Source organism: Chiloscyllium punctatum, chromosome 12 (assembly GCF_047496795.1).
Source record: "Chiloscyllium punctatum isolate Juve2018m chromosome 12, sChiPun1.3, whole genome shotgun sequence".
In the NCBI taxonomy this organism is placed as follows: Eukaryota; Metazoa; Chordata; class Chondrichthyes; order Orectolobiformes; family Hemiscylliidae; genus Chiloscyllium; species Chiloscyllium punctatum.
In genome coordinates this window covers 67002101-67010751 of record NC_092750.1, presented here as the reverse complement: position 1 = coordinate 67010751, position 8651 = coordinate 67002101, and the positions used below count along the sequence as shown (strand labels likewise).

The following is an 8651-nucleotide window of genomic DNA, read 5'->3' as shown; positions in this document are numbered from 1 at the left end:
AAATATGAGCCTTTCATCTGTTTGAGTAAATGTACCCCTTTGTTTTGCTCAATTCACTAAAGTGAGAACATATATTACTAAGAAGCGAGATGAGGAATGGGATTCCAGCTAGGATGGTAGCTGCACACTGCTCCACAGCTCCCCCAGGGTATAAACTTAGTACACGGAGAATAAAGAGAAGGAATAAGGTTAGCAACTGTGGATAGAGAGCAGGTCTGACAGCATCGGCAAAGAGAAGAACAAAGTACTAATTAAGAGAATTGAATGAAAGACAGAAATAAAATAGCAGAAGCAGAACAGGAGAAAGCAACTGACCTGAGCTCACTCATTCTCCTGTGAATCGTTCATTCTGTGAGGCTTACACTGGCCTGATGTTGCAATGGTTACATTACACCTCAGCCATCCCTGAGTGCAGTGACTGTATCTGCATAGGTCAGTGAATAAGATACAACAGTACAAATTGAGTGGCATGGTATTAGAGGGAATTGATCTAAATTAGCATAACTCTGCTGCAGGAAAGACTGCAGTATTGGAAACAAAAGGACATGAGCAGGCTTGGACAGATTTGCATACCTTTTCCACATCCACGTGCTCAGATGGCAGTTCATAAAAAAGGTTGTGCTGCCAGGCTGAGATTAATAAGGTGGATTGAAGCCCAGATGGAGGCATAAGCACCATCAACCAACCTGTTGACCTGAATGGGTTGTTGCAGGGTTGTAAACTTCTATACCGATTTTTGAGTGTGAATGATACTACAATATAATTTAACCTTCTAATTATTTTTAAAGTCTTCTTACTGTCAAACTGTAGAAAGAAAAAGTGATGATTGCTTGTAATTAACCTATTGGAAATATATCAGCTAACAACGCTGTTAAAACAATTGTCTGAAGAATATGTTATTCAAGTGCTTTTAGTGTTTGCCCAAGTCAGATTGCTGACAATAGATGATAGCTTTATACTTTAGATTGCTTGCTGTGTGCCTTTAGATCAAACTACATTAGTCTTGATTTCCTTTGCTGTGCTCAGTCAGTCACTTAAACCAAGGAGATCATTAGATTTGTGAATGGTACGTGATGCTTGAACTGAATTAGCAGTGAAGACCAACAGCTAAGCATTAGCTGTCACGGAAGTGTGGCAACATTTACAGAGCACATTCATTCAATGGAACGTTACGCAGTACTTAAACAATAAATGTTCCCTTTCATTCATAAGCCTTCAAGACATCAGCTTTGGCTTAGTGAGTAGCGCACTTACCTCTAAGACAAATAGCTTTGGGTTCAAGATCCTCTTCAGGATTTTGAGCATATACAATAGACTGACAGTTAGATGCTGTACTATTGGAGATGCCATCTTTCAGATGAGAAATAAAACCAGGGCCTTCTTAGATGGTTATAAGATTTCATATAACTACAAGAGGTGAAAAGGAGCAACAAATGTTTCCCTCAAATAATGCTCAAAATTTATCTTTCAATCCTTATCACTTGCACAGATTATGTGGCCAGTTTTAACACTGCTGATTGTGGGACCGTACATTGTATATAATTGCCAGCTGACTATCCTACCTTAAAGTTATGACTACACACCACTACAATGGTTGCAAAGCACTTTACCTGTCCGGAGTTATGAAAGGTATTATATGAGTCTAAGATTTCTTTCATCTTTTGAAATGTTGCAAAAGGAAAGTCTAGTACCTGTGAGTCAGCAAAAGTTGAACCAAATTAATTTCTGAAGAAGGGCTTATGCTTGAAACGTCGATTCCCCTGCTCCTTTGATGCTGCCTGACCTGCTGCGCTTTTCCAGCAACACATTTTCAGCTCTGATCTCCAGCATCTGCAGTCCTCACTTTCTCCCCATATTAATTTAGACATTGATTAAATACCCATGTATTAACTGTTTGGTCTGAGATTCATTATGCAAAAGCATTTTCAATTCATACCTTTGGGAATTTTGCATTCCACTTCACCTAACTCATAACCAAATAGTACAAACAAGAGAATAGACTTGAGAATGGAAACCTTTGATTGTCTGTTAGTGGATGTACATGGATATCTAGGAATGTTTCTGTAAGTGTGTCTGTTAGTATATGTGTATGTGTTTCTATCAATATTTCTATGAATAAATGTGTTTGCACCTGCATGTGTATATTCATGCTTATACATATGGATTTGTGCCTGCATGTATATTTTCAACTGTTTATTAAGATGTGTGTATGAATGTATTTATGTAAAGCATGTATGCGTTGCTGTATACCTGCATGTATGTCTGTGTGTACGTTAGTGATATGTCAAGGTGTGTGTACTTCTGTGACTTTGTTTACAGTTGAATGCAAATATGTCTAAGTCCATGTGCAGGCTTATATATGACATAGATGTCTCCATGTAAGCGTGCGTATATATATATATATATATATATATTCATCTATATGTGTGCGTGTAGTCATGTTTTCATGTTTCTGTATGTACGTATCTTTCTTTATGTGTGGGTCCAAATGTATCCATCCTCTCTCCCTATCATGCGTGTCAGTTTCTATGTGCGGGTGTCTATGTGCGTGTGTAAATTTGAGCTTTCAGGAGATATACGTTTAACTTACGACTTGTTAATTTGCATATTAGGGGGTGGGGGAGATGCTAAACGGCTATAAATGTGCAGCCTTCGATCGTCAGAGGCAAACACATTCCGAGAACGATATTGAGAGCGGAAAAGCTGAGTCCGAGACAAGACCTTCGGCATAGGACCGAGCCTGGGACGGACAGAACGTACCTGAACTGCCGGACAGGTAACAGTACTCAGGAAGAACTTGTGCCTGAGACTGTTTTCAAGTGTGACTGTGTGTTTAAATGTTTTTGTGTGTGTGTGTGTGGCTGTTCATGTTGGTGTGTCGTGTGTAGCTGAGTGTTGAGTGTGTGTGTGTGTTGGGGGGGAGGGAGGTGAGCGGGAATCAGTGCTGGATGTACAAGTGTCTTGTTTTCAGCACCGTGGACAGCGCACAGCGTTTCACATGGAAGTCCTGTAAACTCCAATTCTTTGTTTCTCGCACACAGAGCGGCCCAAACTTTTTTATTTTCTTGTTCTCTCTCCCCCCCCCCCCGCCCTGTTATTGCACCGAGATGAGGTCGATATGGTTCCTGCTGGTGGGTTACCTCAGCCTTCACAAGTCTGTGACCGCGAGTGGGCACACGGCGGCGGGCGAGGCCGGGCTGGGAGCAGAGGCAGAGCCGCTGGAGGAGATGCTTCAGAGAGCGGAGGCCGTCCTCATTCACTCCATTCTGGAGGGAGGGCGGAATGATGACGGTACACACCCAATTCTTACTGTGTCAGCTTCGGCATCCTTGTGTTTAATCCGACCCTCTCAAATTGAGCGACTGTCGCTTCTCAAATCTCACCCGCATGCTCTCGGTTTTCCTTCTTAACGTTTAAGTTGAGCGAGTTTGATGTGAACGCCGCGCTCTCAGAGTTAGAATCAACACTTTTAGATATTTTGCAGTGTCTAGCATCGGGTTCTCGAGAGAAAGTCGCAAACGAATCCCGCATCCGAGTGTAGGGAGGTTAAAATTCCGGGAATAAACCGGGGGTAAGGAAAGAGGTGTCAGAACAGGAAAAGGGATTTTTTTTCAGATGCTGTGTGCCCAGTGGTTTTTTTTAATTGTGGTCAATGAAAGCCAGAGTGGACCGGAGTTTTATAAACTCAGATAGCTAGTACACTGGCCGGTAGGACGTTTTCACCGTGTAGGAACCGGGCAAAGGTGTGTCTCCTTTATTCAGTTGGATGAACAGACAAGTCCCCCACTGTCAGTGTGTAATACCGAGCTCCCTCGCCCTGAGAGAGTGAGACTGAAGGTCTAGCGCACAGGCTGAAAGGTCCTGAACAAGGCGCTATTCACAAGCACCAACTCCTAAAGAAGGAAAGAACTGAACTGGGAAAACCTGTTTACAGCTCTTAAGAAAACCCCACACCTCAAAAGGAGACCATTCGGCCATTCCCTCCAGCCATTGAAGCAGATAAAGTCACAAAACAGGGAAACGGACCCAGTCCATGCTGAACATAATCCCAGAACGAAACTAGCCCCACTGGCTTGCGCTTGGGTCATATCCCTCCAAACACTTCTTAATCATGTACTAATCTAAATGTCTTTTAAACATTGAAACTGTCCTCGCATCAACCTCTTCCTCTGTCAGTTTATTCCGCTCTCTCTGTAAAAACAAAAATGCCCCTCTTTTTTTTTCTAAATCTTTCTCCTCTCATCCTAAAAAAAATATGCTTCTTTGTCTTGAAATCCCCCACTCTAGGGAGAGGACAGTTGCCATTCACCTTATTTCTACCCCTCATGATTTTACAAACATCTACAAGGTCATTGACTACACTCCAGTGAATAATGTCCTAGCCTATCCAGCCTCTCCCCATAACGAAAACCCACCATTTCATCGAATTCATTACCCACACCCTTCTCTTTTTCCTGTGCCCAGCACTGGGATTTCAACTCAGTCAGGAAGTGTCCAACAGGTGGGGTTGGCAGAGCTTGGTCCTATTTGGATGGATGCTGGGTTTAAACAATCTATCCCTTAAGGGGCAGCCTCATCTCCCTAAATGCACAGACCAGAAGAGGCTTCCTTTATTGGGACTATGATCAGAGATATGGTTTGCTTAGATTCTTTCCTTTAAACCTAGATCAAATACGAGAGTTAGATTAAGTCCTCACTGCTCCACCCTGTGTTTTATGTTGCTGTCATTCAGGAGACGGGCTCCACTGGTTGGGACAGAATGTATTGCCCACCCCAAGCTCTCTTGTGTTTCAAGAAAAGGGAGTGTATTAATAATATTGCACTCTCGTAATCCATGTTCCCAAGCTAATGTTCTCAGGGCATGAGTTCGAACCCCACTGTGGCAGATGGTGAAAGATGAATTCAACAAAACCTGGAATTCAAATAAAAAGGCAATCATTGTCAATTGTCCTTCAAAACAAACCGTCTGATTCACTTTTGTCCATTAGACAAGACAATCCACCCTTCTTACCTGGCCCTACATATGACTCCCAACCCACAGCACTGACATCATCTCTGAAATGATCTAGAGAAGCAATAAATATAAGAGAAATTAGGGATGGACAACAAATATTGAAGCAAAAAAACAGAAATTGCTGGAGAAGCCCAGTTGGTAACTCACAAGGTGAGAGAAAGCAGAATCAAGGTTTTGAGCCCAGTCACCTTCTCTCAGACATGAAATGGTTGGCCTTGCCAGTGACACCCACGTGTAAGAATAGAAACAGTCGCTGTCGTGCAAATATCTTTTCATAGAACAAAACACAGAGGAACCGAACAGGATCATGTAACTCCCACAGAGTTGAGCAGTTGAACTTTTACAAAGCAGCGACGTAACCAAATTTCACATTGTCTGCCGGTATCAGGCTGATTGTGTAGTGCTTGTCACGCCTCGCTGGGGTAAGCAACTCATTCATGAACCTCTGGTTTTGGCCTCACCAGCTTTAGGTTCGGACTCGCCACCTGCAGAGCGGGTCCTCAAGCGGCAGCACCCTGGGAAGCGGCTGGTGGGAGACCTGGAGAAAAGGCAGCACCCTGGCAAACGCCAACCCGGGCAGGACGAGGAGGACGGAGGCTGGGCACCGGAGAAGAGGCAGCACCCGGGGAGGAGAGAGCTGGATGGGGTGCCCCTGGAGGTGCAGGCAAGGCAGCATCCAGGGAGGAGGTCAGCCTATGAGCCCCTCCCGGGGGAGAGCACGGCCCGCCAGCTGGACACCTTCCTGGGAGAGCTCTCCAAGCGCCAACACCCCGGCAAAAGATCCGTGATGTATGGCCAGCGTCCCGGCCACTGGAGCTGGCAGGAGAATGGTGACGACTCTGGGGAAAGCCAGTACAACTCACCACAGTACCTGGAGGCAGCCGGCAGCAGCAGTGAGTTCCTGTCCCCCTGTGATCTCCAGGAGTCTGGGAGCTGCAGCAAAGTCAATTCTCTGTTAGCCTTGCTCAGCAATACCAACAAGGATAGGGCAGAGGTAAAGAGGCAGCACCCTGGTAGGAGGCTCGCTTCAGATGATGAGATGCAGGGAAGAGCCTGAACTTACCGAAATGTGATTTACTTTGTTGTAAAAAACAAATGTTTGCTTTCATTTACATCAGGGGGTGCCCTCTAAGACCATGTAAAGCTCTGCTTCCTGGGCAGGAATCAGTTTTTGTTCAGTCTGGTTCACCCATCACATTCCCCAGCATGTCCCTTAATGCATGTCCCATTACCCAAGAGAATTGCAAAGAAGGGCAGAAGAAGGGAGGGAGAGAGATGGAGAGAGAGAGAGAGAGAGAGCAAGGAACCAGGGGAGAGGGTAAGTGGAAAGGAAGAGGGGTGGGGGGAGTGAAGAGAGAAGCCAAAGGGGAGAAGAGGAGAGGGGAGAGAAAGGGGAGTAGGGAGAGATGGATGGGCATAAGAAAGGGAAAGGAGTGGAAAAAGAGGGAGAACAAGCGAGGAGGAGAGATACAGAGGGATGAAGTGTGGGTGAGAACAAAGGGTAGAAAGAGAGGGGAGGAGAGGAAGAAGGGATGCGGAAAGAGCGAAAATAAGGTACAGAGAGAAAGTAGAGAAAAAGGAAGTGCAGATGGGGAGGGGGGGAAGAGTGTAAAGAGGACAGAGAAAGAACGAGTGGAAAGAGGAAAGCTGAGAGAGAGGGAGAGCTGGCAAAGGAGAGAAAACAAATCGGGAACTGGAGATGGAGAGAAAAGGGAAAGAAGTGATGTCGGAAACGGAATGGAATTTTCAAGAGAAAATAAAACATTTCTAACGAGGTAACACTGAATATGTTGGGTGGGATAATAATAGAATGTAAAAAGAGTGCTGTAAATTTAATCTCCTTTGCTCTCAGTTATTATTAACTCATTGCCTGGGAATCATACATCTTCATTTATGTGGTCTCAAAGTGCAAGTTATTCACTGAACACGCATTGACAGACACTGTCAAATTTCTGTAAGATACCAGCTTGATTCTGAGTTCTAATAAAACGCATGTCGAAATTATTTTTCTACACCAAACCTCAAGTGCCACATTGTTCAAAGAAATGAATGTTTATTGACTCTGTGCCTATTTAAACAGGGGGGATTGCCATGTGGTGTTCTACATATCCACCCCTCAAACTGGACTCACTCCTGATTGTATACCTTTAACTTTGAAAAATAGAATGCATTCCTCACCTTTCCTTTCCATTACAGACTCAGAGACATAGTCATTGAGACATACAGCATGACAACAAACTCTTTGGTCCAACCCATCCAAGCAGAGATATTCTAAATTAATCTAGTCCTATTTGCTAGCATTTGGCCCAGATCCCCTCTAAACCCTTCCTACTCATATACTCATCCAGATGCCTTTTAAACGTTGTAATAGTTCCAACCTTCACCACTTCCTCTGTCAGCTCATTCCATACACCCTCTCCATGAAAACGTTGCCCCTTAGGTCTCTTTTAAATCTTTCCCCTCTCACCAATGCCACTAGTTTTGGACTCCCCTACCCTGGGGAAAAATTCCTGGACTATTCACCCTTGATTTTCCCTAAGTGTTGGTAACAATTCATGACATTTAAAATATCACTGAAGGCACACAAACACAAATTATAGTTGTGGGTGATGTAACTCTGCCCAGTCAGCATTCCTGAATGGCTTCTGTTCCTCAGGTTCCCATCTTAAGGGGCTCAAAGTCTCCTCCTGTTCTGATGCTCTCGTTTCTTTCTGTCTAATTGCACCAAATTCTCCACCAAACCATGATCACGTTTTCACCACAATAATTTTCATTGGTTCAGAGTGGAATTCCCAACATTGATCCCAGTGACCAAAGCAAGACCCTCACAAGGAGGAGAAAGTGAGGCAGCAGAGTTAGAGTCAAGAGTGTGGCGCTGGAAAAGCACAGCAGGTCAGGCAGCATCCGAGGAGCAGGAAAGTCGACACTTCAGGCATAAGGCATTCATCAGGAATTCCTGATGAAGGCCTTACGGCTGAAACATCAACTCATTAGATATGGGGCCCAAAACTTCACGAAGTCTGACCAGAGCCTCATACAGCCTCAGCCCTGCATCCCTGCTCCTGTACTTAGAGCCCTCTCGAAATGCATGCTAACATTACATTTGCTTTCCTAACTAATGGAACCTGTCTGCTAACCTTGAGAGAATCCTGAACCAGGCCTCTTGAGTCCCCTTGTGCTCCAGATTTTTGAAGGCTTTCCCATTTAGGAAATGGTCTGCACTTCTCTTCCTGCCAAAGTGCATAACCTCACATTTTCCCATGTTGTATTCCATCTGCCACTTCTTTGTCCACACTTATTGAGTCATAGAGTCGTGCGGCACAGAAACAGACCCTTTGGTCCAACAGTCCATGCTGAACATAATCCCAAGCTAAACTAGTCCAACTTGCCTGCTCCAGGCCCATATGCCATCAAACCTTTCCTATTCATGTACTTATCCAAATGTCTTTTCAACGTTGTAATTGTAATTGCACCCGCATCCACCACTTCCTCAAAAAGTTCATTCCGCGTGTAAATCACCTTCTGTGTAAAGCAATTGCCACTCATGTCCTTTTTAAATCTCTTCTCTCACCTTAAAGATGTTCCCCCTTGTCTTGAAATTCCCCCATCCTCGGGAAAAGACAATGACCATTAGCTC

The 8651-nt window shown here is 44.4% G+C and overlaps 1 protein-coding gene across 1 annotated transcript; it reads left to right on the top strand.

The window, feature by feature from the left end:
- Positions 1 to 2574: 2574 nt before the first annotated feature.
- On the top strand, positions 2575 to 7018 carry trh (thyrotropin-releasing hormone). Its single transcript, XM_072582695.1, has 3 exons — positions 2575 to 2776; positions 3042 to 3291; positions 5479 to 7018. The coding sequence occupies exons 2-3, from the start codon at positions 3108 to 3110 to the stop codon at positions 6069 to 6071; spliced, it is 777 nt and encodes a 258-aa protein (XP_072438796.1). The 5' UTR covers positions 2575 to 2776; positions 3042 to 3107; the 3' UTR covers positions 6072 to 7018.
- The last annotated feature ends 1633 nt before the right edge of the window (positions 7019 to 8651 follow it).

Bases quoted from the DNA above. Each gene is read 5' to 3' on its own strand.
- trh (XM_072582695.1), top strand. From the start codon at position 3,108: ATGAGGTCGATATGGTTCCTGCTGGTGGGTTACCTCAGCCTTCACAAG. The intron at 3,292-5,478 runs GTACACACCCAA...TGGCCTCACCAG, and splicing joins GGGAGGGCGGAATGATGACG to CTTTAGGTTCGGACTCGCCA.